The 26297-nt window shown below is 51.5% G+C and overlaps 1 protein-coding gene across 3 annotated transcripts; it reads right to left on the bottom strand.

Moving 5' to 3' along the window:
• Positions 1-1689: 1689 nt before the first annotated feature.
• RAB7B (RAB7B, member RAS oncogene family) lies at positions 1690-26297 on the bottom strand. 3 transcript variants are annotated; one of them, XM_032422276.1, is made up of 6 exons: positions 26124-26297; positions 18254-18322; positions 17734-17860; positions 16819-17034; positions 9635-9760; positions 1690-3809 (listed from the first exon to the last, which is right to left on the bottom strand). In XM_032422276.1, the coding sequence occupies exons 2-6, from the start codon at positions 18304-18306 to the stop codon at positions 3729-3731; spliced, it is 603 nt and encodes a 200-aa protein (XP_032278167.1). In that variant the 5' UTR covers positions 18307-18322; positions 26124-26297; the 3' UTR covers positions 1690-3728. The 3 variants fall into 3 exon arrangements, with proteins under 3 accessions (XP_032278167.1, XP_032278169.1, XP_032278168.1); XM_032422278.1 differs by lacking the exon at positions 26124-26297 and adding an exon at positions 18587-18671; XM_032422277.1 differs by lacking the exon at positions 26124-26297 and adding an exon at positions 18570-18652.

The raw sequence follows: 26297 nt of genomic DNA, 5'->3' as shown, positions 1-26297 counted from the left end.
GGCTGCAGGCAAGGCCGGAGGGAACCTCAGCCATCTCCTCGGAGCCTGAGGCTAAGCCCTCCTCGGTGGGCTGTTCTGGGGCCTCCCTGACACAAGGAAGGCTCTCCACAGTAACTGGTCCATCCCTCACCCCTCACCCCTGCACCTATTTTCCTGCTTTTGTCCAATCTTAGGAGCTTCTTTAGAATTTTTCTGTACTTCAATGAGGGAAACCCACTGTCTGGCCCTCTCAGTCCCTACTCCCCCCCGCCCCCCACAGCCCTCCCTACACACACACACACACACACACACACACCCCATGCAGATCCATAGGCCCACATGTCCCCCCACCAGCACACGTCCTAGAGGGAGCCTCCAGGTGTGCACCCAGCAGGCAGGTCCTCGGATCCTCAGCCCACCGTCACAGCGGGGCCAGCCATGCGCGGCTACGAGGTTTGGGTGTCGCCGCCGGCATGGCTGTTCCGTGGCTGCCACTGGCCTGTGTGTTCCTGGGGACAAGACCGCCGGGTGGGTGCTGGCCACACATCTGACTCTGCTGGGAGTGGCCTGTGGCTGGTGACAGGGCTGCGAGGGAGCCTCTGTCGAGTGGGAGCAAACAGCAGAAAAAGTCAGCATTCCACCAAACCCCCTGGGGCAGCGTGGCACCCAGCCAGGCCCAGCTCAGTTTATTTGGTGATAAGATTTGTCCCCCCCCCCCCCCCCCCCCCCGGCCCCAGTGGTGTGTGCCGCCCAGAGCTCTGGCCTGGATCCTCCCTGTTAGTCATTAGCAGCCTGGAGCTGCCCCTTGGAGCAGGGCTGTGGTGGGACAGGGGAGGCCTGGGTCGGAGCCGTCTTATTAACTGGGGTCTTCTTCTCTGAAGGGATGGTGATGGATGGGCCCCCCGGAAGTGCTGCCCACCCCCCACTCTGGGCTCCAGTGGTTTCACTTAGCCCAGAGGGGCAGCCCCGCACATGCTGCCTCCCTCTGCTGGCACCTGCCCCTAGTGGGTCTGTACCGAGTCACATGGAAAGTTCTGTCCTGCTCCTGACTCTGGAGAAAACTCAAAATGCCCAGTATTTAGGCCTGGGGTCGACTCTCCACGTGGCTCTGGCAAAGACAGAGCCCTCATCCTCAAGCTGTAATGTGTCTGCAGGCCGGGTGGGCCTGGCCAGGGGCTCTATCCCTCCGGAGAGCACTGAAAACAGAGCTGCTTCCTCAGGGACAGCTCCGAGTGCTGTCCGAGGACGGTGTGCTTGGTTTAAAGATCCGCTGTCACCATCTTGAAATTGTTAATCATTTTTGAACAAGGGGCGGGGCATTTTCATTTCACACTGAGCCCTGCCTGTTATGTAAGCCAGTCCGAAATTTTGTTGTCTTCTCTTTAGTATCTTTTGAATTCTGAACTATGGAAACATGTTTGTTTGCTTTTTATTTTATTTCACTTTTATTTTATTTTTTTAAAACTTTATTTGAGAGAGAGAAAGAGCACAAGCAGGGGGAGTGGCAGGCGGAGCGAGAGGGAGAGGCAGACTCCCCGCGGAGCAGGGAGCCCGATGCGGGGCTCGATCCCAGGACCCTGGGATCATGACCTGAGCCGAAGGCAGACGCTTAACCGACTGAGCCACCCAGGCGCCCCTTGTTTGTTTTTTAAACTTAATAACAAAACACCAAAAAGGAGAACAGTAAAGAAGGACACCTTTATTGTTTGTGGTGCACATTTAGAAACAGGTCATGTGTCCACTGCGGGCCACGAGCTGTTGTGTATGCACCCCTGCACACCATACCTGCAGTCCGCAGTCGGACGGGCTCCCAGCAGAGCCTGTGTGGCATGCAGAATGCCACCCCCGTGAAGGACACACATATGGTGCTTTGCTCCCAGACCCATGCCACTGCCCAGGATGAGCCAGTCCTTACTCCACAGCTGGGTGGGGAGACGAGGCTCCCCAAACTCTCCTGCTGACCCCTCCCCCCCAGGATTCCCCACCTCCGGGGGTATCTTCAGAGTCAGATGACATCAGAAGTCCTATGCTAACATCCCAGCTCTGCTGGGAACTCAGGGCAGAATACTTCTGTGGAGACAGGAGAATTCCATGGCGGGCATTGATGTGGCCTGGGAACCTCTGAGCGGTCATCTTGTCCACCCCCTTCAGGCTGGGCCCTGTCTATGCTGTCCATTGCCCCAAGAGTCTGCAGGGACAGGGAGTCTATGAGTTTTCCTGGCCCCTCATTCTAGTATTTGTCACTGATGTGGATTTCTTGCCTGAATCATTCATGTTTCAGTTTTTGCCCATTTCTTGTTAGGCGTAAGAAATTGGGATTCTCCTACCCCACAGATCTCACAGGGTTAAACATGCCCACAGCCTGAGGACCAGTTTTGAGGATCAAAACAGAGAGAAAAGCACCCCCCTTCAAGTGTGACGCCTCCGCGGCTGGGCACTCAGCCTGCAAGGGAAGGAGCACTGCTGCCCTCTGGTGGCCAGTCAGCAGAGGCTCAGGGAGCAGCTGGGGGGGGCGGGGTCCCCTTTGCTTGTCACGGGACAGCAGCTTTGAGTATCCGTGTAAATGTCCTTTCACTGTTCCGGGAACACAGCAAGCTTGTCCTCACCTCAGGGCCTTGGCTCTTGCTGCCTCCTCTCCCTGGAATGCTCTTTGTCTAGATCTCTAGTGTAGTCTGTTCATTCTCTAGTCCTTGGGCCAACTGACACCTCCTCAGGGAAGCCCTCCTGGACCATTTTGTCTGAAACAGCACCAACCCCAGTTCCTGTCCCTTTCTATCCCATTTCCTTGTTTGCTTTGTTCAAACGCTTATCTACTATTTGAGAATATCTGTTTCAATTCTGTGTCTACGGCTTCTCTCCCTTATCAGAATGTGGGGTCCTGGAGAGCAGGGTCCTTGTTGATTTCATTTGTCACTAGACCTCCGTGCATTGTACATAGTAGACACTCAACAACACTTGTTGAAGGAATAAATAAATGCGTATCAAAGACAGCAACTGAGATTTAAGCAGAGCTTCTGGTCCTCAAAATCATGTATTCTGAGGTGGGCACATACCACCCTCATTTGACCGACGAGCAAGCCAAGGCTCAGAGAGATTTATAGGAGTCATCTGAGCATTCAGCAGAGAGGAATGAGCCAGTCCTTGGTGGCTTTTCCTGGGCTCTCTCAGTCCCATACCTTGGAGGGGACTGAGCGACGTTCCAGGCCTGAACCGTGGCCGCCAAGGGTTGAGGCAGGCCCCCACGTGAGGTCCAGGCCCTCACCTTCTGGCCCTGGTGACCAAGGGAGCCTGAGCTGCGCCCTGTTGCAAAGCTGTGCTGTGGTTTGCGGGTGTGTGGTGGCGGGGGCAAGGAAGGCCCGTTCACAGGAGAGTAGAACAGGACTCCGGAGACAGTGGCCTGGCCGTCTGCAGAGATGTGCGTTCTGGAGCAGGGGTGTGTTCGGGGAGGGCGGGTGGCAGGAAGGCTGGAGCCAGTGAGGGAACTGTGCCTCCTCTGGGGCCAAGATTTGGCTGTGACATTCTGGGTTCCACTGGGGCCCCTGAGGGCCCAGCCATGTCCTCACTACACTCAGCCCGAGGCAGGGGCTGCACTCTGATCTGGACCCAGTACAGACTCGAGGGGGTGGAGGGCTCTGGCCGCAGAGCCCAGGCTGCTGGGGCTGGGCTTGGGCAGGTGGGGGGCTGGTGGGGGCCGGGATGCCCAGGCCCCAGGCAGGCTTCGCTGAGCACCAGGGCGGGAGTCTGGATGATCAGCAACATCTACTCCTGGACTGGTCTTCTGATGAGAGCTTGATGGAGTCTGTGAGGTAATTCTCTAAGATGCTTCGATACTGGGGAAGGAAAAGAGAAGCCAGAGTTCACATCCTGAGGGGCAAAGAGCCTCACCTGCCTTCTGTCTCTTACTGGCTGGTGGTGGTTGGGCTTTTTGTTCCCTCCCTATTGTGTTGTTCGGAAGCTGAGGCCCCCGGGGGGTGAGCACTGGTTTTCCCCACCCTCTTCTTTCCTCAACTCCTCCTCAGGTTCTTCCCAGGAGCCCAGAGCGGGTGGACGGCATGAGTCTCCTGACCTCCAACGAGGCCCCACAACTCTCCGTTCTCCAGAGGGAGCAACTGAGGTGACATCTGACCTCAGGCAGAGATGATGACAGCCCACTCCTCCTTTCTGCTGGAGACCTCTCCCCACAAACACCCCCACACCCCAACCTTCTTTCATCACGTCCACCTCCCAGCCTCCCCCCACCACTGCCCGGGCACCTGGAGAAGCCCCGTCAACCCTCTGCCCTTCTCATGGCCTCTGTTCTCCCTAAAATAGACTCAGCGTTTCCGCCGGGCCCTATTTGCTTCTCTGCCCACCTCCCCAAACCCTTGGGTCCCAGCGATGTCCAGAGAAAGCCTCTCCCCACCCAGCTGGCCACTTCTCTCCCAGGACCCACCCCGCTTGGCTCAGAGGCGAGGGTGGGATGGGGCAAGGGGGCCCTTCCTCCAGGAGATGGATTTGCGGGTGAAAGGGTCTCTTCTTAAAGGTCTCTCTACTCTGCCAGGCTCTCACCGGTCACCGGGCTCAGGCGTCCATGCCCCCCACAGCTGGCATTGCGTGTGTGAGTGTGCGAGCCGGTGGGTGTGCACTCACTCGGCGGGTGAGTGCCTCTCACCCCCTTGGTGTGGCCCCAAGCAGCACCCGTCCCCACTGGTGAATGTCACGGCTCTAATGCCATGGCCCTGGCTCCCAGGAGGTGCACCCTGATGATGTTGGCTCCTGAGACCCATGACTCACTGTCACCCCCAGACTGAGTGGTCATTTCGGCTCACGTGCAGAGCTCATGGTGCTGGGCCAGGATCCAGCCCTTTTCCAAATAGTTTGTTTCTTGAGAGCCCTTGTTTCTCAGCCCTCCCACGTAGGGTCTCGCGGGCCTTAGTCGGCCTGCGTGATGGGCCTTGAGGATCCCTAGACAGATTATTTAGCGTTATTAGAATTTATATAATAGTAATTTTACAGGAAGGCTTAGTGCTGGGGGGTGAGGGCAGTGTAGGCTCTGCAAAAGGTCTGTCTCTCTGGAGATGTCCCCACACCCCAGATTGATCTCCCCCTCTGCTGGGGAGGAACCCCACTGCTTACACACTTGACCCAGGACACCCCAGGGCTTCCCTAGCTCTCACCCTGAGAGAGCAGAGTCCCACCCGACGTGTCTGAGGAGAGAAAATGGGGCCGAGCGGCTCCTTCTCGCCAGCACCGTCCAGCCTGGCGTGCGGGCCCCAGGCTCTGCAGCCCGGGCGTGTCCAGTCCTCCTGCTGGCCCCTCCTGCTGGGTGCGGGGCCCCCTCACACCGCGGAACGAACGTAGTTACAATCCTGACATTTCTGAACCTCCCAGCGAGGGCCGAGGAAGAGCAGAGCGTCCCCGGCTAAGCCCCCCTCTACACCTAGTGAGCCATCTCTGCCTGAGGGGGAGGTTTTGGAAGGATTCTCTTATTGTCTGGTATTTTCCGGGTCCCTCCCTCATCATGAAAGCCAGAGACCTTGACTGGGATCCGGAACTTTCCTAATTGGGTCTTTGGACCCAGGAGGCAGGGCCTGTTGGTTCAACACCTGCGAGTGTGCCCCACCCTCCCGTCCACCCAAGGCCCCGCTGGGACCCCAGAGCCCCTCATGACCAGAAACCCCTGCCATCGTCCACAACGCCAGCCCCCGGGGAAGGAGATTGGGAGTGCCCCGAGGAGCAGCGGGGCTTTCTGAGCTCCTTCGCATTTTATTCTAGATTCAAATGGAACGCTGCCTCTGGAAGGTGTGAGAAACTTCCTCATTCATTACACTGGCAAAGCCTGAGGTCTTCACACCAGCTTTCTTACACCCAATAATAGTCACGCCTCCACGGGTCCGTGTTACCAGAGTGCTTCCCATTTGTGACACCATTTCGGCCCGTCATGGCATCATCTGGCTCCTCAGATTTCCCACAAAACTTTCGAGTAACCGGCAGGCCACAGTTAGGTCTCCTGTGTAATTCTTTCCTCCAGGCCCCGGTCCTCTAGGTGATGTGTGCATCTAGCTATAAATTCGCATAGTAGTGTCCTCACGCACGCACCTGATGTGCCTAAGGGATGTGACTGACTGTTGCAGTCTGTCCTTTCAAGCCTGGTCACCTCTGTGGTGCCTTTCGATCCTGCAGCTGGAGGACCTCAAAAAGGTCCTATCATTTCAACATGCTTACCTGCTAGCCAGCCAGCCTGCTTCCCTCCTGGACGTGGCAACTACGTCTTTGTCTCGCTAGCTTTGAAGGAACTGGGCCTCCAAGCTGCCGATCACTCCACAGGGACCAGGTCTGACCGGTCCCAGCAGGGATGGAGTGCCAACTGGATTTTGATGAGCAAAATCTCATCATCCCAGATCCCCTGAAGCAGGTGGTGTCCCTTCTTGGATCATGAGGGCATTCTTAATCATATTTTGGAATAACTAAGTACCCTCCTCCTTGAAAGTGGCCAGATTGGGATACTAAAGTAACTACCTACTATCTTTTCTTTCAGCATGTTAGCTGAGGACCTATTCTGGTGCTGGACTCACAAATCACTCTTTCCAACCAGAGTTCACTGCAGAACTCAGATGTTTTGAGGGACTACGAGTGTCATGCGCCCCAATGGACCGCATCACCCTCTCCTCTTGTGATGTTCCTGCTCTCCTAGCTTGGTCCCTAGCATTCTATTCAATCATGCCTCCGATAGCCAAGCTGGGAACCTGGTCATCGACCTAAATAGCTCCTGGTTCCTCCTCTCCTATATTCGACCATCATCAACCCCTGAGGCTCCCCTCCAAAGTCTGTTGAGTCCACCCTGTCCTGCCATCTCCATTCTCTCATGCCTGGACTGCTGCAGCGCCTTCTCATCCACCCCTGGGGCCCATCCTCCATGAAGCAGGAAACACCCCTGCCAGAAGCCTTTATACAGAGCTCCTGTTCTAAAGCAGCTACCTTTTGTTTAATGCCTTCTTGTACAATGAATTGCTTTATTTGGCCCTTGCAACAGCCCCATTATTCTTATTTGTACTTAAAGAGAGGCAAGTGGTGGCTGAGGGAGGCTGCATGACTTGCTGTAGGACATACAGTAAGAGGAAGAGCCAGGACTTAACGTCAGATGTCCCAGGCTTTGGAGCCCCAGCCTGGGGCTTCCCTCCCCTGCCCCCCCCCCAACATCTGCCTCTCAAACACTCCGACTACCTCCCTGGGAAGGAGGGGGAAAGCTTTTGTAGAAAATGTCTTTGAAAACGTGTTTGACCTTAAACTAGAGATGGGCAACATCCAGTTTCGCCTTAAACATCCACGTGAATTTTACATTCTATGCTCTGCTAGTTTGTTTGCTTTGTTTTAATGCGAAAATATTTCTCCTTCAAGTTTCTGAGTAAAGGACACGCCCGGTGGGGTTTCAAGGTGCCGGGTGAGCCCCCGTATGCCTCGGGGGCAGCAGCGATGTCCGGACAGTATGCCCCTGCGGCGTGAAATCCGAGTCCTGGTTGGGGCTCTCCAGGCCTTCCTGATCTGTGCTGCTGACCTCGTGGGCTTCCTCGCTTGCCCCATACCCCGCTTCCCTTCATGCCACGTTTCCTTCTACAGACGGACACACAGTTGGTTCCTCACGTGGGCCCTGCAGATTGGTGCCTGGGCCTCTGGCCATGCCCTTCTCTCTGTCCTTCTCCTGCCTCCCCTTCCCCCATCCCGTGTCCAGTTGCAAACTGCGTATCGTCTTTCAACACCCAAGTCACATACCACTTCTCTGGGTAGCATCCTCACCCACCCTCTCCACCAGCCGCCACTGAGTCATCTCCGTGCCTTGACTTTGCTCCCTCTGGGGCACTTACGTCTACGACAGCCTGTTTGTGAATGTCTTACTCCTCTACCTGACCTCAGAGCCACCGAGGTCCGGAGCTCCAGCCCTAGCCTGAGAACTCAATAAATGTTTCTGGGATTGCATTATTTCCATTTTATAGATGAGGAAACGGAGGCTCAGAGGAGTCATAACGACTTGCCCGGGGGTCTACTTGAAAGCCCCAGGGCAGGATTCGAATGTAGGTCAGCCGGACTGTGGACACCATACTTGTGACTTCCAGACTTCTCATCAGTAAATTTCCACCGTCGACATGAGGGACTGACCTGGGCTTGCTAAGCCATTCTTTTACCGAGTGGGATATTAAAACAACAACTACGACCACAACCACCACCAAAACAGAACCAGTAGAAAAGCTCCAGAAAGTTAACACAGCAGGAAAGATGTAACTTTAAGAATAAAGGGCACTCCCTCTTCAGAAAGGGCAGATGCTGACCACACACAAACGGGCTGTGGGCTGAGGTTGCTTCCCTGTGACTCATCGTCTGGCAAATCACTGTCTCGTGTCTGTGGAGGGCCATTTATCACAGATCACCATACAAGGTCAAACAACATTCCTCCGCTTTCCAGGGGAATGGCATGAGCAGGCTCTCTGGGGCTTCAGAGCCAACATCGCAGACAGTGTCATAAAACCACACCTCTTGATCATGCGCTAGAGACGGGCACCCCCAGCTTCCCTTTAACCTGAGGCAGCGAGGGCTGGGGGCTGGGGGGGAAGCATAAAAACGGCCTGGCGGGGGCAAACCCTGAAATGAAGGTGCTGAGAGGTCTGCATGGCACGCTTGGGGCCTCTCCCCGGGCGGGCGGCCCCTTGGAGGTGGTTGCCGGCTCTCTCCCTGGTGGACGCCCACAGGCAGGGCCAAGGAACATTCTCTCCAGGGCCATGGGCAGCACGGGGCCAGGCAGCCGGTCCCCCACAATGACGGCAGGCACCTCCACAGAGGGGAAACCCCCAATCTCCCGTGCTCCTTTCCTCAATTCAAAATCATTGCTGCCATGAGCTTCTCCCCTCTTCTGAGAAGCCCACCCTGATTAAATGTGGCAGAATGATGAGACAAGCTGATCCCTTCCCTGTGCTGATCACTCATGAACCCTCTTCTGAGTTTCCAGACTCCATATTGGAAGGGGATGAAAACCCTGCTACCGCTTCCAGGCAGCCGTCCCTGATCTTCCTGTCCTCCCCCCTCCTCTCACACAGTTGGGCTGCGTGCCCCTCCTCTGAGGTCCCCCACCAAACGCTTCCCCAGCGTACACCTGTACTGTGACCACACGTGGGCCTGTCAGACTGCCTCCAGAGAGCAAGGGGCCCCGAGCCTTGCACTCTGCCCCGCGCAGATGATACACTCAACACAGGGCCCGCAGCTACCCGGCTGTCTGATTGGAGGATGTCAGCAACTCCTGCAGGCTTGATCTTGCACTTGGACAGATGCGTGGCCCCGTGGGGCTTCTCTCCCACCAGCCAGGATTGAACGAGATCATCATTTCTCAAACCCTTACTGCATTAGAACGTCCAGGGGCGAGGTGCAGCACCGTATGTTTTAGAAACTCCATAGATGATGATCAGCCAGACTGAAGGGCCACCGACTCTTCCCTCTAAGGGAGCTTTATACTTCTGGCCTTCTGGGGCTCAGGATCAGAGTACTGCTGAGCCCATTCCGGAGCTAATGAAGACGATGAGCAATCCTGTCCTGCCCGCAGCCCTGCCTGCGCCCGGTGTGTTCTCTGGAAGCTCCTGAGCTCCCCATCCTTGGGGGCAGCCCTGGCCGTTTTGCCACCATAGCCACTCACCCTGGACAGAGCCCGACTGGCCAGCATCTCGAAGGCTTGTACCACATTGATGTCATTCTTGGCACTGACTTCAAAGTAGGGAATATCCTTCTCTTTACACCAGCCTTGGGCTACCTCCGGGGGCACCTGAATGAGGGGAAGACATGATCACTGTCCCTGTATCATCACCGCCGCCATCCCCACCATCATCGTATTGCCCACCGTCACATCCCCACCATCTCCCCCCCACTCCCATTTATTGAGAATCTTCCATGTTTCCGAAATTTTACCTGCATTCTTTTTTTTTTTTTTTTAAAGATTTTATTTATTTATTTGACAGGGAGAGAGAGAGAGAGTGAGTGCACAAGCAGGCACTTCTTCCTGCCATTGGCTCCTTCTTCAGTCCCTTCAAAAGGAGATGAACGTGACACACGCTAGTCAGGGTGGAGGACTTCCATCCCCTGAGCAGGTTGACTAGGGCCTGTGCCCAGGAGGTCTGTTGCTGAGCAGAGACTCAGGTCCTTGCTAACCCTTCTTCCCCAGGGTAGAGTCCTAGGAACAGTTGGTAAGCTGCTTCTATGGGCCAGATACTGAGTTAGGTATCTTGTCATATTAATCCATTCAATCCCCCCAGTGACCCTGTGAGATGGGTCTTTTTTTTTTTTTAAGATTTTTTTTTTTTTTAATTTGAGAGAGAGAGCACAAGAGGGGGTAGGGTCAGAGGAAGAAGCAGACTCCCTGCCGAGCAAGGAGCCCGGTGCGGGACTCGATCCCGGGACTCCGGGATCATGACCTGAGCCGAAGGCAGTCGTTTAACCAACTGAGCCACTCAGGTGGCCCCTGAGATGGGTCTTAATAGCTCCACTTTATAGGTAAGAACATTGAGGCTCAGAGGGGTCTAGCAACTTGCCTCAGGCCACACAGCTGAGAAGGCAGAGCGGCAATGCAGCCCAGCTCAGTGTGCCGGTGGCATCGGGGCTGCCCTCTGCAGGGCACCGCATGAGGACTCCGCCCAGCTGCCTCCCCCACTAGACCACTGGCTCCTTGAGCTCAGGCTCAGGGTCTTTTCAGCTCTTGACCTGGCACCATGGGCCACTCAGTGCGGGGAGAATGAGTACATCTCCACCCGACTGCAAACGGCCGATCAGAGTTTGAGCGTGTTGGTTTGGAAAGCACCTGGCAGTCCCGCGAGTTACTTCCAAAGACAATTGGAGCCATTCAGTTTAATGACTAATTAATTATTTCCGGGAGGAGGAAATGGCCATATATCGAACATTGCTGTGCTTGATCCTTTGTAACCATGATTTCATTTTACTTAAGGGAGCCAGGGTTTTTATCATGGACAAAGGACATTCTGCCTCTCTCCCAGAGGACAGCGCAGCCAGGGGGAAATCAGATTGCCTCCCTCACTCCTGCAGGTTCTAGGAATGACTGTCTCTTTGGGATTAAAGGAAGCATCCCTGTCCCCTGTCTCTTTGGTCCTTGCTTCCCTGGTCTCAGGCCTGGCGGCAGCACCAGGGGCTCACAGTTTTCTCTCCCAGTGACACCAGCATTGGCCCGGCATTGGGAAGCTCGCCACCTGAGACTGGAGGGTGCAGCCTGAGTTCAGCTAAGCAGCCTGTCTTTTGGGGGGCTAGCTGACACATCCACACCCCATGGCCAGGTCCTGGGGGGAAACCCTAGGCCTTGGTCTTGGCCTCTGATCTCTAAGACCCTCCTGCCTTTAGGGGGAGGGCCCCAGAATTGGCCAGGACTGCTTCCTTCCGTGGAGCAGGGATGCCCAAGGCCTGGTGAGCAACCAAGAAGGCTCACAGTTCAGGAACATTCTGAACTCTTTGGAGGAAGGGTCAAGCAAGGGCGGCTGGTGCTTCGTACTGTCCTCACCAGTAACCACAAATAAATAAGCATTAGGAACTCACCGTTGTACCTGGATGGCACCTTAGGAATGGAAAGGGCTTCCTACCTTTTAAAATCCTCCAGTGGGAGGACGGGACTTACCTCTTACAGTGCCTTCCTGCCCACCTTCTCTCTATCCACCCCCCGCCCAACCCCCGCCCCCACCAGGTGATGAGCATGCACAGGAGTTGCAGTAAAAACTGAGGTCAAGTGAAAAGACGTCAAGGCCTCCCCTTCTCCAGGATGTAGGGAGATCTTTTATATTTCGTGGCGTGAGAAGCAGAATCAGTGCCCGCGGAACCCAACAACAGAGCTGGGAGGACAAGGCTGCAGCAGCGACCCACTCAGCGCAGCTCAGCTCTGTTCCCTCCCACTGGACAGTGACGGGGGTCTGTCTGGTGCCCGCTTGTGACGGGCGTTTTCTCTCACTTGCCCCTGATCTTTCTCTGCTGGGTTTATATGGAATGGTTAAATACATGCTCCAAAATGTCCGTTGAGATTATGCTGTAAATTAACCTTCTTGGGGCTCCTGGGTGGCTCAGTCGGTTAAGCTTCTGCCTTCGGCTCAGGTCATGATCCCAGGGTCCTGGGATTGAGTCCTGCATCGGGCTCCCTGCTCAGAGGGGAGTCCGCTTCTCCCCCTGCCTCTAACTCACTCGTGCTCTTTCTCTTTCTCAAAAAAAAAAAAAAACAAAAAAAAAACCTTAAAAAAAAATTAACCTTCTTTTCATTCACCCCTTCTCCTTCCCCACTCAACCTCCACAAGCCGGCCTGGGAAGAAAGCCACCCAGACAGCCCCTTTCACTATTCACTTCCAGTTCTTGTTGCGGTTTCATGATTGTTTAAATCATCTTGTCTTTTCTTTATTTATAAAATGACAGTTCTTTATACTTTAGGCTCTGACTGTGGGAATAAATTCAGGGTGTGCTACTTGGGGACTTGGGAAATAAGAAATTTTTAAAAGCGTTACCTGGGTTAATTTTGCTTTTGGCTGATAATATATACTATTAACGCTTTCCTTCTGTTACAATTTTGCTTGTTCATCAGAGGCCAAAAGTTTGACAAATCTAGCTCAGTTTGCATAATTTTATGTATGATGCCTTTCCATCTCCTATGCATTTTAAATGATCAATTGTATAAATGTTAACAGTGAGTCACGTACATCTTAAACCACTCCAAAAATAACAGAATATTTTCGGAAAATACAATTCCCATGTTATGGATCAGTGATGAGTTAGAAATTGCCTACCTGAGCATAGAGCAAAGAATTCACATTCCAGTGAATAAATTCCTTGTAGGATGGGTGCTAGCAGAGCTGTTCTATCAAACTGATATTTTTCCACTATGACCTTCTATAGAAGGAATAGGTATTTTTTTAAAAAAGTCAATAATTTCTTTAAAATCATTCTGGTGATAAATATATGTATGTACAATACATACATATATATGATACATACATATATAATACACACATATATATGTATTTTATTGTGGTAACGTATACAACATATACATAAACATAAGATTTACCATTTTAACTATATTTAAGTGCACAGTTCAGTAGCATTAAGCACATTCCCGCTGTTGGGTATGGATGGATGGGTATCACCCCCACGCATTTCCAGAACTTTCCCCTCATCCTAAATCTGGCAATATAGTTTTAAATATTTATTTCCTTTTTACGAAGTGGGAAAAACTTGCGTGCTTTCTCAGCCCATCCCGTGGGGGAAATGAGAGCGAGGCTAGCAACCCCCTCGGTGTATTGGGCTCGTCACGTGCTGCTTTCTGGCAGTACTGCCACCCGCCCCCAGGCCGGCTCATGAAATCCGAGTCCGGGCTCAGGTCGCCCGTGAGGACACTGGAGCTGACCAGGGGCACACAGCGGGCATGGCTTTGAGTCCCGAGAAGGCGCTCCTTCAGGTGGCCCTCGGCTCTTACCCACTCACCCCTGTGCCAGTGAGAGCCCAGAGCACGTCTCTCAGCTGGCCTTCTCTGTTCCCCAAACCCCCTGCTAAGCTGGGACAAAACAAGGGACCCTGGAGGGCAGCGGCTTTCCAGCCTCACGCCTCCTCACTCATGGTTCCTCCTCTCCACTTCCCTGCCCTCATTTCATTATTGCTGAGCACTTCCCCACCTCTGGTCCTTACTCTACCTCCCCCACCCCCACCCCCACCCTGCCATGCCCTTGGGTGGGGGGGCTTGCTGCAGAAAGACAAACTCCCCTCACTCTCCCTCCTCCAGGGTCCTCTCTCACTTCCCCGGCTTGGCTGAGCCCTGGCTTTTCCTGGAGTCTCTGTTCCCCCTGTCACCCTCACCAGTGGGGGCTATCTCCGTATGTCACTCACCACAGACCCCAGAGATGGGGATGGGCTTGCCTGGGGCCTCACTGGGCTTCTTTCAAGTCTCTCTCCTTCCTCTCTCTGCAGAGCCAAGCCCCTCCCCTGAGGCTTGGATGGACCCCCCTCCACCCCTCGGAGTCATCACCTGCTCTTTCCATCCTGCTTGTTGTCATCCTCATCCCGTGGCCCCCACCTCTCAGGGTAACCTCACAACTCCTGCCCCTCCAACAGAATGCATCTTCTCTCCACTTCAGCCTCTTCTTCCCAGGTCTTGACTCAGGACCTCCGTCAAATATTGAATCTGGCCTCCCATTCTGTGACACAGTCTCCTTCCCTTCGACCTCTTTCCGCCCTCCTTCCTTCTGCTCTGCCCTTCCGCCTTGGACACTGCAGCTGTCTGCTCCTTCAAACCTCCCCTTGGCTCTCTTTCTTTGGTGGCTTGTCCATGCCGCCACACCTCTACTCTTCAGCTACTCTTGTCTGCAAACACCTTAGTCCCAGGTCCCTCGTTCCTGGCTCTCCACCCACATGTGGCTGCTGGAGAAACAGGCAACCTGCAGACGCCAGCTTTAATTCCTGGTCTCCTTCTTCAGCTGAGCCTCTAGTGTCACCCACCAGTTCTTATCTTTGTCCTTGACTTCTCTCCAGAGTAACTGGCAAAGGTTCACCATGATTCCTGAGACTTCTACTTGGTTCCCTTCCTCCTCCTGCTCAGTAGAAGCTGGTGCCTCTGATTTCACTGAGAAAAAATCAGACTCTCAGGCTTGGAATCCTTCAGCTTCCTACCCTATGACCTACAGGTTCATGAAGCAGGATGTTAAAATGGAAGTTTCAGCAGAGGCGCTACAATTTGATGGATGTCAGATATAAAGTGGGTTGGGAGACAGACCGCCCCAAGACCTTGCCCATTTCCAAAGGTTCATGACCAAGAAATTGTTAGATGGCTCTAAAACTCACAGCATGGATATAAAAGGATTGAAAGGAGGATTAGAAAGGATTTCTTTGGAAATAGCTGTGTTGTGGGTATATGCCTTCCCCTCCTGCAAGAGGGAGAATAGGTAAAGCCTCACCTCTAGCCAAAAAAAAAAAAAAAAAAAAAAAAAGAAGGCTTCAAGGAGGCCACTTGAAAAGCTAAACGTACGACCCCTGTAGTTTGGTGGATACAACGGACAGGTGCCTGACATGCCTTCGAGGGATCTAAGGCAAAAGGCAACAGGGCAGAGAGAGAACAGAGAGAGAGTGAGAACCAATCACCCTTGCCCCTACAAGGGAGCCAGAATTCGAGGGCAAGCCTTGTGAAGGAGATGGGGGCTCCCCAGAGAGCTAGCCAGCCTGGGGCTGTTGTAAATCTCATCAGGAGGGCTGCCTGCAGGAAGTGGTGCCCTCAGTTGGGTGGAGGAGGAAAAATCAGGAGATGAGGAGAGAGAGGAGGAAAATGCAAGACGCTTGTCATAGGAGGGACAGTAAATCCTTCCAGTAGAGGCTTCTTAAGGACCCAAAGGTAACCCATGGAAGAGACAACTTGAAATACCTGCCGGGGCCAGAGAGTACAAACTATCTTGTGACAGTACCCATCAAATAAGGATTTTCCTGCTCTCCTGACTTCTCCCTCTTGCTTCATTTCTGACAGGGTCTGAAACCAGAATTATCCAGAGAAGGGGAGGAAGTGTGGACACATAAAGTTGGCAATGATATGCAAAGGACCATTCCCTCCACCTAGACCATAGTTTCTCACCTGTAACTGCCCCAAGTGGAAAAAAGAAAGGGAGACACCTTGCCTTTTAATGAACTTAGGACTTTGATTATTATCTGAGACTGGATGTTTGCAATTAGAGAGTTGACACTGAATTTGAAACCTGAAGTGACCATAGAATTGATGATGCCTAGATTTCTATTTCCGGCACAGACATCTCCTTTGAAGTTTTATTCTTGTATATTCTATTCTTGTATATTCTACTGTCATCTCCAATTAGTTGTTCTACAAGTTCCTTAAACTCAGCACATCTAAACTCATCTCTTTCTGAACAGGAGGCTCTTCTTAATGATGGTGGTAGCTTCATTGGAAGCACCATCATCCACCCATCTATCCACCCATCCATCCATCCATCCATCCATCCATCCAACCTGTCCATCTGTCTGTCTGTCCATTCATCCATCCATCATTCCAAATGATGCCTCAGTTCTATCCTTTTCTCTATTTGAACCGTTGTGAAAATGTAGCTCAAATATGATGGCTCAGTTCCTCATTTCTTTTCTCTATTTGAAACACTAAGACAACCTTGTTCAAACGGCTCTTTTTGGTGTCATTTAAGCTTCATTTGGCACAAGAGCATCTTTTACAAATTAAGACTACCTCTATTGTTTTTTCATTAGTACGCAAAAAGGAAAGAGCTCTAATCAATTCCACTATAGCAGTAAACACCTATACGAGCGGGGTCACTATGGCTACGGGGCAGACCGGCTGTCATGTGGTTAGCCAGATAATCTGGAATACACTCATGCTGATAAAATATATTCCCAGAAAATTAATAGAGTCAAGAATTTATAACTGCAATCCCCCGCCTGGCCCTGGGTAGAAATACTGTTCTATAAGTTAATTCAAATTCCACCTGCCTTCCTCTGATGCCTTAATTCTTCCATTCCCTGTCTCTAGACAAAATTGCTTTCACTCACATCATGCTATTTCTTGCCTTTGCTCATGCTGAATCCACCTCCCCTAGGAAGCCCTTTCTATATTCTGGGCTTGAGTAGATGCCCTTTCACTGTAGTCCCCAAATATCCAAGGTCTATCTCTATCATTGCATTTATCATAACCATCTTTTAGAGTGTCTGTATCCACTACTAGACTGCAAGATTCTTAAGGCAAGGACTGTGTCTGATTCCGCTCTCTGTGTGGGCTTTACCACAGGCCCTGGCGTGTAGTAGGTGTTCACCCAACGTTTGGGGACTGAATAAAAGTATGGACGGTACCTGCCGGTCTGCGAGATCGATCTTGTTTCCCAGCACCACCATGGGGTAGGATGGCTCCATTGGAATAGTTTTGGCCAGAACATCACCCCGCCAGGTATCCAGCGCTTCAAAGGACTCTAGGTCGGTGACATCGAAAGCCAGGATGCAGCCATCGGAGCCTTTGTAGAATGTGGACACCATGGAGCGAAACCGCTCCTGTCCGCCCGTGTCCCAGATCTGGAGGGGAAGAAGAGCCACCCCATCGGGCTGCGATGAGTGCCTGGAGTTGGGCCCAACTGGGTCATGTGATGGCAAAGTTTCCTTTCCCAGGTAGGAAACAGACAGCCCCAGCACAGGCGCTTGTGGTCCATTCACCCACGGGCATCTTAACCCTGTGGCCCACGTACACTACAGCATCTTTGCACTATCATCTGAACTCTCATTTTTCCCCTGGGTCATCAAGACAGGCACAGTTATTCTCATTGTGTAGATTTGGACCTTGGGAGTGACTTGCTCAAGGCCACTTACCAAGATTTCCAGTGAACCTGAGACTAGGAGTGGGGTCTCCCAACCCTTGGATTTGTCCTTTTTTTTTTTTTTTCCCAGATCAGGGATCAGCAATTTTTTCTTAAAGGGCAACATTGTAAATATTTTAGGCTTTGCAGACCACACCATCTGTTGCAACTACTCAATTCTGCCATTGTAGTGTGAAAGCAGCCGTCACCATAAGTAAACAGTGGACATGGCTGTGTTCCAATAAAACTTTATTTACAAAAACAGGTGGTGGCCCACATTCGGCCCATGAGTTGAAGTTTGTTGATCTCTGCTCTAGAGCTTTGTAGCTCCCGGTGCACACTGCTGTGTGCATGGCTAGCTAGGGAATGTGGGATGATTTTCAGGGATGCATGCGGAAGAGGGGAAGGCAGAGCTGCTTACCTGTAGCTTCAAAGTTGTGTCGTCCAGGATGATGATCTTGGAGAGGATGCTGGCCCCCAGTGTGGTCTGGTAGTCCTCGTAAAATGTCTTGTGCACATATTGGTGGAGGAGGGAAGTCTTTCCTACACTGAGCACAAATCCCCAGACACATGTGAACAACGTACACACACACACACACGCACACACACCCCATTCTCAGATCTTGCCATGCCCCTCTTGCTGCCATCTCTCCAAGATTCTGAATTTCTAACACGTGCAGTCCAAGGACCACAGTGAGCAGCAAGGGATTAGGGAATGGACTCTAGAAGCCGGGACCCATCCAAATAAAGCAGAAACCAGGCAGCCCGACTCCCAGGCTCTTTTGCCATCTGAGCTCTCTTCCTGGGGGTGGGATGTCCTCCCTGGTGCCACTCTGAATCAGAAAGGGACCCATGGTAGGTAGGAAATATTCAGGAGGTCTCACCACTCTTGGGTAGGGGCTGCTTCCCAACCCCCACACCCCGAGCTGATCTTGGCTTACCCCAGGGCTCCGATGATGATGAGCTTCAGGTCCACCTTCTTCCGGGGATTCATGGAGGGGCTTCAGAGCCTGTAGGGAAACAGAAGTCAGCTGCATGCTGGTCAGAGTCCCCTGCAGCCAGAGTCCTCTGCAGGCTGGTCTCTGCTTTCCCTCCCTTGATGTGCAGATCACTGCTCTGGGCCCAGACTCAGGTGGGGTTGTTTTCCAAAAGAGATGGATGATCAGCAACCTTTACGCCACCTCCCCTCCAACTTCCTCTTGGGGCCTCCCCAAGGCTGGAAGTGTGGTGGCCCCACAGGACAGGCACATCGCTCACCCTTTAGCTTTACCAACCCTGCTCTTGGAGGCGGCCTGGAGCGCCAAGAAGAATGGACGGGACTGAACAGAGGCCTTGAGGACAGTCAAGCTTGGAGCCAGGGATGGAGGGCAGTGTGGGAAGAGGAGATGGGGGCAGGACAAGGGTCCATTGTCAGGACTGCCTGAGAGGCTTTGGATGGGAGAGTGCCCCTCCCCCAGCCCGAGGTGTTGCTGCAATCACAGAATCAAAAGGCTCTTCTCCAATGCAGCTGGTGGGGGTATAACTGGTATGTGTTTCTGGAAAGCTACTTGGCAGCGAGTATTGACAGCCTTAAAAATGTTCCTGCCCTCCATTTCTAGGAATTGGTCCTAAGGAAATAATCTGAAATGCGGGCAAAGATTCTTGTTCAAGAATGTTCTGCACAGTATTATTTATAAACATCCAACAACAAGGAAGTGGGTAAATAAATCATGGCACACAATGAACTATTAATGTTGAGTTTTTGAGAATATTATATTAATGTGGGGAAATGCTTATGCATACGGTCTAAAGGCTTTTAACAATTATTTTTAAATTATTTAAAATTTTAAAAATTATTTAAAAAATAAAAAAAATTATTATTTGAGAGAGAGAGAGCATGAGCAGTGGAGAGGGGCAAAGGGGGAGGGAGAAGCAGACTCCCCACTGAGCAGGGAGACCGACCCGGGGCTCGATCCCAGGACCCTGGGATCATGACCTGAGCCGAAGGCAGACGCTTAACTGACGGAGCCACCTAGGCGCCCTCCTGGGGTCTAAATGAAAGACAGAAGACACTAAACTGTATATACAATACCACCCCAAATATGGACATGAGTTCCCACTTACATAGAAAAAGGGTTAGAAAGAAATATACAACAAATTTAAGTGGTTAATTCTGGGTGGTAGGAAATTACACAATTTAACATGTGTCCTCTGTGATTTTTAGTATGTTCCTTTTTTTAAATAACAAACATGGCAAACAGGTATTGTTCCTATAAGAGAAATACACATACGTGCGTGTGTGCATTTTCTATAGACATGCACATATTGATAGTTATTATTATTTTTTAACAAGCTAAAGCAAAACTGTTGCGGGGGTTTGCTTAACTGGCTCTTTGGGTTCTACCTTTACATGCACACTTAGGTATACACAATTCCCAACTCCTGAGTCTCCTATCCTTGGATGTACTCGGTAGGCATACTGAGCAAACCTTGATCTGACTCTGCCTGGCTGAGGTGTTAAAAGAGCCAGCTTGAGATTCCCCTGGTACTTGGAAAAAGCTCTACACTGGATGTCCTGAGGCTTTGGTTCTCATTCTTTCACTTTGCCACTGTGGGGCATTGGGCCAGTTACTTCCCCTTTCTGAGTCTTGGCTCTCCAACTAGAGAATGAACAAGTTGGGCCCCAAAGACTCAAGGTCCCTTCTGGTTGAAACATGCTTTATCTACTGGAGCTGTAACTCACTGGCCACAAGAGCCTTGCCTGGGGGTGCCTAGTTAGTGCAAAGCTCAAACAAAAGCCCCCAGAGGCTGAGGGCTGTTCGTGACTCTCCATGAGCCATGCAATGGCCCAAGGGTGATTTGAGGTTCTGCTCAGAGCAGCTTGTCCCAAAAGCCAGAGTTGGTGTCACTGGACCTTCTGCCATAACCTAGGAGGGCTGGGTTGGCATGGTGGGCAACAGGTCTTGGTGATCCATGACAGTCATTCCAAAAAGACCTACATGTCTACTGCATTGCAAAGCCCTGCTTTTGCACTAGACACAGGGAGGAGCACAAAGATGGAACCAATAAGAACTTGGGAGAAAGCACAGGGCTGAGTGATGACACCAGAGAGAAGGTGTAAAGCATCCCAACAGGAGCACAGAGAAAGTGCTGTGGGAATTTGCAGGTGGGGAGAGAAGCCAGCAATCCAACTGGGCCCTGAAGAAACAAGACTTGTGGTTAGGGGGTGATATTTCAGAGGGAGGGGATGAAGTAATCAAAACTCTGGGAACAGGTGAATGGAGAAGGTGGATGATTTGCTTCGGGGAAGGGTGAGGGGAAGGCTATGGAGTTAGGAAAGCAGGGAGAAGAAGCAAGTTTTAAGATGGGTCGTGGGGATCAGACCGAGGATTCTGTCCATCCATTCATTCCTTCATTCTTGCAGCAAACATTCCCTATGCTCCAGACAGACAGACAAAGGTAATTCCAAGTGTTAGTTAGGGTGGCATTTTGTAATGGGTGTCACCGCCCAGAGGGAAGCCACCGAAGGGAGAAACGTCTCAGAAGCCTCAAAAACGCAGCATGTCTCCAAGTACCAGTTAGGACCCCAGAAGGGGAGTGGGAGCCATGCCGAGCTCTTTCCTAAAGGCTTTGGTACAAGATGCTAACTTAGCTTCAAAAGCTAATACAGTGCCTTAGAAAGGGAGTCAGAACTACAGGGAGGTGGGGACAGAGGGAAAGGAAGTAGCACCGGCAGAACACCCGCAGGGGCTGCTCTGCGTTCTCGTAGAGCCCAGGGAATCCTCCCAAGAGTCCTGTGAGGTGAGTCCTTGAGACTCCGAGAAGCCGCATCACTCATAACTCATCCAAGGCCATCCAGGTAGTACGTGGACGAGCCAGGGTTTGAACTGAAGGCCAGAGAAGCTCCTCTGCCACGTTGCCTCCTGCCCTCCTGAGTTTGGACCCATAGAATCTGCATGCATAGGATCTGGGGCCCTGGGCTTGGGTGTGTTGTGCCCCAACAAAACCCTAGCAGAGCTGGAGGAGATGGAGAGAAAAGCAGCCAAAGGGACAAGAGGTACAAATGGGAGCAGAGGGAACAGGTCTGCCGAACAAGAGCTGTTGTGTGAGCCCTGACCACCAGGGTCAAGACTCGGCGTGCTTACTTGGAGGGCAGTGTGTTCATGCGCTGTGATAGGGCCATGCCTCCACGTTGGACACGTCTGTGCTCCCACTCTACGCTGTTAGCCTGGCACTGTGTTGAGGATTTTGTGAATATGCAAATTCAAATATGCATCTCATTGTGAGGTTAAATGAGTGAATACATTATTAGAATACATATGCTACATTATTGTAATACATTTACTGGCCCACATTAAAGGTTCAAGAAATGTTAGCTCTTTTCTGACCTTTTTTTTTTTTTTAAATTTTAAAATTTCCTTGTTCTTTTTTTTTTTTTTAAAGATTTTATTTATTTAGTTGCCAGAGAGAGAGGGAGAGCAAGAGAGAGCACAAGCGGGGGAGTGGCAGGCAGAGGGAGAAGCCGACTCCCTGTTGGGCAGGGAGCCCGATGTGGGGCTCGATCCCAGGACCCTGGGATCATGACCTGAGCCGAAGGCAGACGCCTAACGACTGAGCCACCCAGGCGTCCTTTTTATGACTATTATTAACACACAAAAGGAGCTTGCGGGACCAACACTGTTGGTCTCTATTTTACCGCTGAGAATACAGGTGTTTAGAGACGGGAGGTAGTTTCTCTCTAAAAACACAGCCTATAAATGGTAGGGCCTGGACTGGGAATCCAGGCCTACCTGCTCATTCTATTGTCTTCCATAAGACTAGAACAAGGATCACACCCCTGCCACTCAGTGCCCCTGTCAGAGAGGCGCAGGGCTGGGTGGTGTGGGCTTGACGTGGGGCAGCGAAGCTGGTGTGCTTACGAAGGGGAAGTTGGGGGTGAGGGCGGGGGAGGTAGACAGTGTGTGTGTGTAACAGAGGATCAATATGCACTACCTGGGAAGCTCCCAACATGTAATCAAAGATAACATACAACATAAAAGTGGGCAAGGAATATGAATAAGCAACCAACAGAAGTCTTATGAATGATAAGTAGTAAGCTCTGAAAGGATACTCAAACTTACTCATTTTTACAGACGTACAAAATTTAAAAATACCATTTTTTTTTACCTGCCAGAGAGTGGCAAAAATTAAGAAGACTGATGGTAACATTTAGTGTCAGCAAATGTACAGGGGAAGGGCTATTGTATATGGTTGATAGACTACGAAAAGCATGGCCTTTTTTGGAGGGAAATTGACAATATCAAAATGTAATACCCCAGATTCTAATTTTAGAAATCTATCCTGCAGAAACGTACCTATGCTCAAACATACCTTTATACAAAGATGATTGCTGGAGAACATTGTTGTGACCCAGTGCCCATTGATAAGAGAGTCTCTACATAAATTATGATCCATTCAGACTTTGGAATAGTAGGCGGTTTTAAGAAGAGTGAAGTAATGAAGTAGAAAAATATGATAACAATTTAAGTAAAAAAGAACATCCCTGAACATTTTGTATAGTGTGATCTCAATTGTATAAAAACAACAACCTCACATGTGTTGACCATATATTTAGTATTATATTTGTGCTTGTCCTGTATATACAGAAAGCTATGGAGAGAGACACACTAAATGAATAATAGGAGCTGGGGGAAGGTAGATGAGAAGCTAGGAGCTATTGTTTTATTTTATATATGTCTTGTTTTAAAATTTGTTACACAAGGCTCAGTGTTACTGTAATTAAACATTATCAAATATAAAACCTTAAAATTTCTTTAAAAAGAGCACATGGGTGGATGGCAGCCCAAAGTCATCTGAGTGTGACTTCTTTCTTTCTTTATTTATTTTTAAAGATTTTTAAAAAATTTTTTATTTGACAGAGAGAGAGAGAGAGCACAAGCAGGGGGAGCAGCAGGCAGAGGGAGAGGGAGAAGCAGGCTCCCCGCTGAGCCAGGAGCCCGATGTGGGGCTCCATCCCAGGACCCCGGGATCATGACCTGAGCCGAAGGCAGACGCTTAACCGTCTGAGCCCCCCAGGCGCCCCTGAGTGTGACTTCTTGACAAGACAAATTACTTTTGTGTCTGGGGCAGAAGAGGGAGGTCCTCTAGTAGCAGGGATTGATCACGAGTTTTGGAGTCAGAATTCTCCATACATTCGTGATCTTGGGTGAATTGCTTGACCTTGGTGAGTGTGTTCCCATGTGGGTGAAACAGACATGGCTCATGGCTGTAGCTTATTCTGCAAGGTGGCATGCGTCATTTTTTAGAGCACAGGCTCCCCCAACTGGGGAAGACCCAGCTAAATGGTTAACAATTGCATGGGATGGGGGTGGTGGCAGAGACCGGGTCTGTAGCACCTGCCACCTTCTGCGGTGTAGACGAGATCGGGCGCGTTCAGGGTGGTATGGCCATAGACCCTTCTGCGGTGTAGATACTCCCACCACGGCTGGTTTCAAGCTAGCAGTGTGGAGCCAGCTCCAGCGCACTGTAGAGGGACCTCAAAGATGATCTAGTCTAACCCCCACCCAATGCTTGAGCCATCTTGACCATATCATGGAAGGCAGAGCTAGACCTGCCCCCATAGAGCTCCTTCCTTCCACTAGCTGTGGATTTCTCCTGGGGCCACATAAAGCATGCTCAATCCCTCTGCCACATGCCAGGCCTTCTGAGGTTTCAAGGCTTCTTGAGTTTTTCTTGAGTCTTTTCTTCTTCAGACCCTTGTGACTCACCTTGGCTTTGACTCTGAGCTCCCTTTCCCCATCCCCACCGCCTCCTGCCCCCAGGCCCCTTCCCTGGATGTGTCCTTAAAGTATTCTGCCACTGCAGATATTTGCTGAGCTTGCTATTTAAAATAGCCTGGTCCTTGCACCCAGGATAACTAGCAGCAACAGGAGGGTGACCAGGACCATGTCATTGGTGAGGGAAGGCATCTTGGAAGAAGACACTGGTTGGGCTCACCAAGGAGGCATGTGCAGATTTCAGACGTAGCTGAGTCCCTTCCCATGTCCTCTGGGCTCTGCTCTTGGCCGGACTTTGGCAACAGCTGCCCTTTTGAGCCTCCTCCCACTCACTCAGCTGCCTCGGATGCTTCAAACCTGGGCATCCTCCTAGAGGCCAGGCTGAGTCATCACCTTCCACTGTTAAATAACAGGGAAAAGCAGGCTTGGAAGGCAGGGCCCTGCCTTCAGCCAGCCCCGGTCCACCCAGAGCAAAATGTGCAGGCGACTCACTGTCCACGGCATGTGACTAACTCGTCTCCCCTTCTTGCCTGGCAGTCCTTCTAAGCCTGGAGCCCTGGTCCTGCCCACCCGCCAAAGCTACGGTGTAGCTCAGTCCCTGGGGAGCAAGAAAGACTGGGTTGACCCCCCCCCCCCCCCCACCGCAACGACAGCCCTAGGGCTCGGGGCCAGTCTTACAAGGACTCTTGGATCTGCTCTGCTCTTACCTTCTCACTTCCCTTCTCTCCCTACCCCACTGGCCCCAACCAGGACCCAGGTACAATTTTCTGCCTTGCTGGTGTTGGGTGAGGTGTCATTTCTGCCGACTAGGAGGCCAGTGAGCAGGGGCAGATGGGAATTCTGAAGCAGGCGGTCTCCCCACCTTGCTCCTACTACCTTACTCCACTTTCAGTGCCTCCCCTCCCTGCTCCCACATCTTGGAAAATGGTAAATATATCCACCCTAAAAATAATGGGATTTACAATCATGGGAATAAAGTTTGTCTTTGAAAAGAAGCTATCTATGGAGTGAAAGCTTTATTGCCTTGAGCGAAGGCTCACGAGTCTGCCTTACCCTCCTAAATCCCAGCAGGTCTAGACCTGCTCCCTGGAGGAAGTGCACCCACAGCCCTGGTTTCAGGAGGTTCAGCGCTTGCTCGTGTTCTTTAAGTTCTTTGGAAGTAGTAGTCCTGTCTCCCTAAGTAGAATGGCAGTGCCCAGAGAACAGGACACTGCCTCCCACTTCTCTATCCCTCCATAGAGCCTGACCCATGCTGGGAATATTGAATCTCCAGTAGTCATTCATTCATCCCCGTCTATCCAGCCATCGGTCCGTCCATGTGTCCATCCATCCAGCACATGTACTATGTGCCTACTCATCAGCACTATGTAGGTCTGAGGCTACAGACTACTTATTATCTCTATCTTGTGTGTTGGGGCATCGATTGACAAGCTCAAAGAAATTATTTTTATTAATGCATAATGCCTAGCAATTATAGGGCACTTGGCAGTTTACAAAATGCCAGCATAGTCCAGTGGGTTCCTGAGCCAAGAACAACTAATTAGTGGCAAGCTGAGACTAGAACCCAGATCTGTCCAACTCTGTTCATTGCTTGCTGAGCATTGCAGAGCCGTGCCAGGAGACATTTATGATTTAGAACAAGAGGGACACTTTCCTACTCTAGGAGATCCTCCTTCCCCGATGAGACCCTTTGGCCAGAAGGTTCCACCCAAGAAGGTACCCTGTTCATGTGGCAAGCCTACCCAGGGCGTTAGCTGCCCTCCTCAGCTGAGCCAGCAGCTGTGTCCTCCTGCTGAGACTGATGCAGAGCCCTGAGCCGGGCCCCAGCTCCCTGGGCTGGGCGGGGAAGTCCTTTCTGCCTGGCTTGCTGCCATGCCCTAGATGTTTCTCTGGCGTGGGGGGTCTTGGGGTTGGATCTAAGCCCTGCAGCTGCCAGATTCTAAGCCTCATCCTTACATGGCTTGCCTCTACTCCCCCCCCACCACCCCCAAACCCCAGTAGCTCTGGGGATTGCTGGGCAGACAGAAGAACCGAAAAAAACTTCCAGGGCACTTACCTCTGTGGCTGCTTAGCATCCGGCCTCCGAGGGCAGGCGGCGTTCTCTCTGAGTCCGGGGGTCTCCTCGTAGAGCAAAGTTCTCAGCCGGTTCAGAGGAAAAAGGCTTTGGATCAGAACAGCTTGTTGAGGCCAAGCGACTTCTGTTTCCTTCCTCTCCCTCTCATGCACAGAC

The sequence above is a fragment of the Phoca vitulina genome, unplaced genomic scaffold, assembly GCF_004348235.1.
Source record: "Phoca vitulina isolate PV1807 unplaced genomic scaffold, GSC_HSeal_1.0 scaffold26, whole genome shotgun sequence".
NCBI lineage: Eukaryota > Metazoa > Chordata > Mammalia > Carnivora > Phocidae > Phoca > Phoca vitulina.
This window is presented reverse-complemented; position numbering and strand designations above follow the sequence as displayed.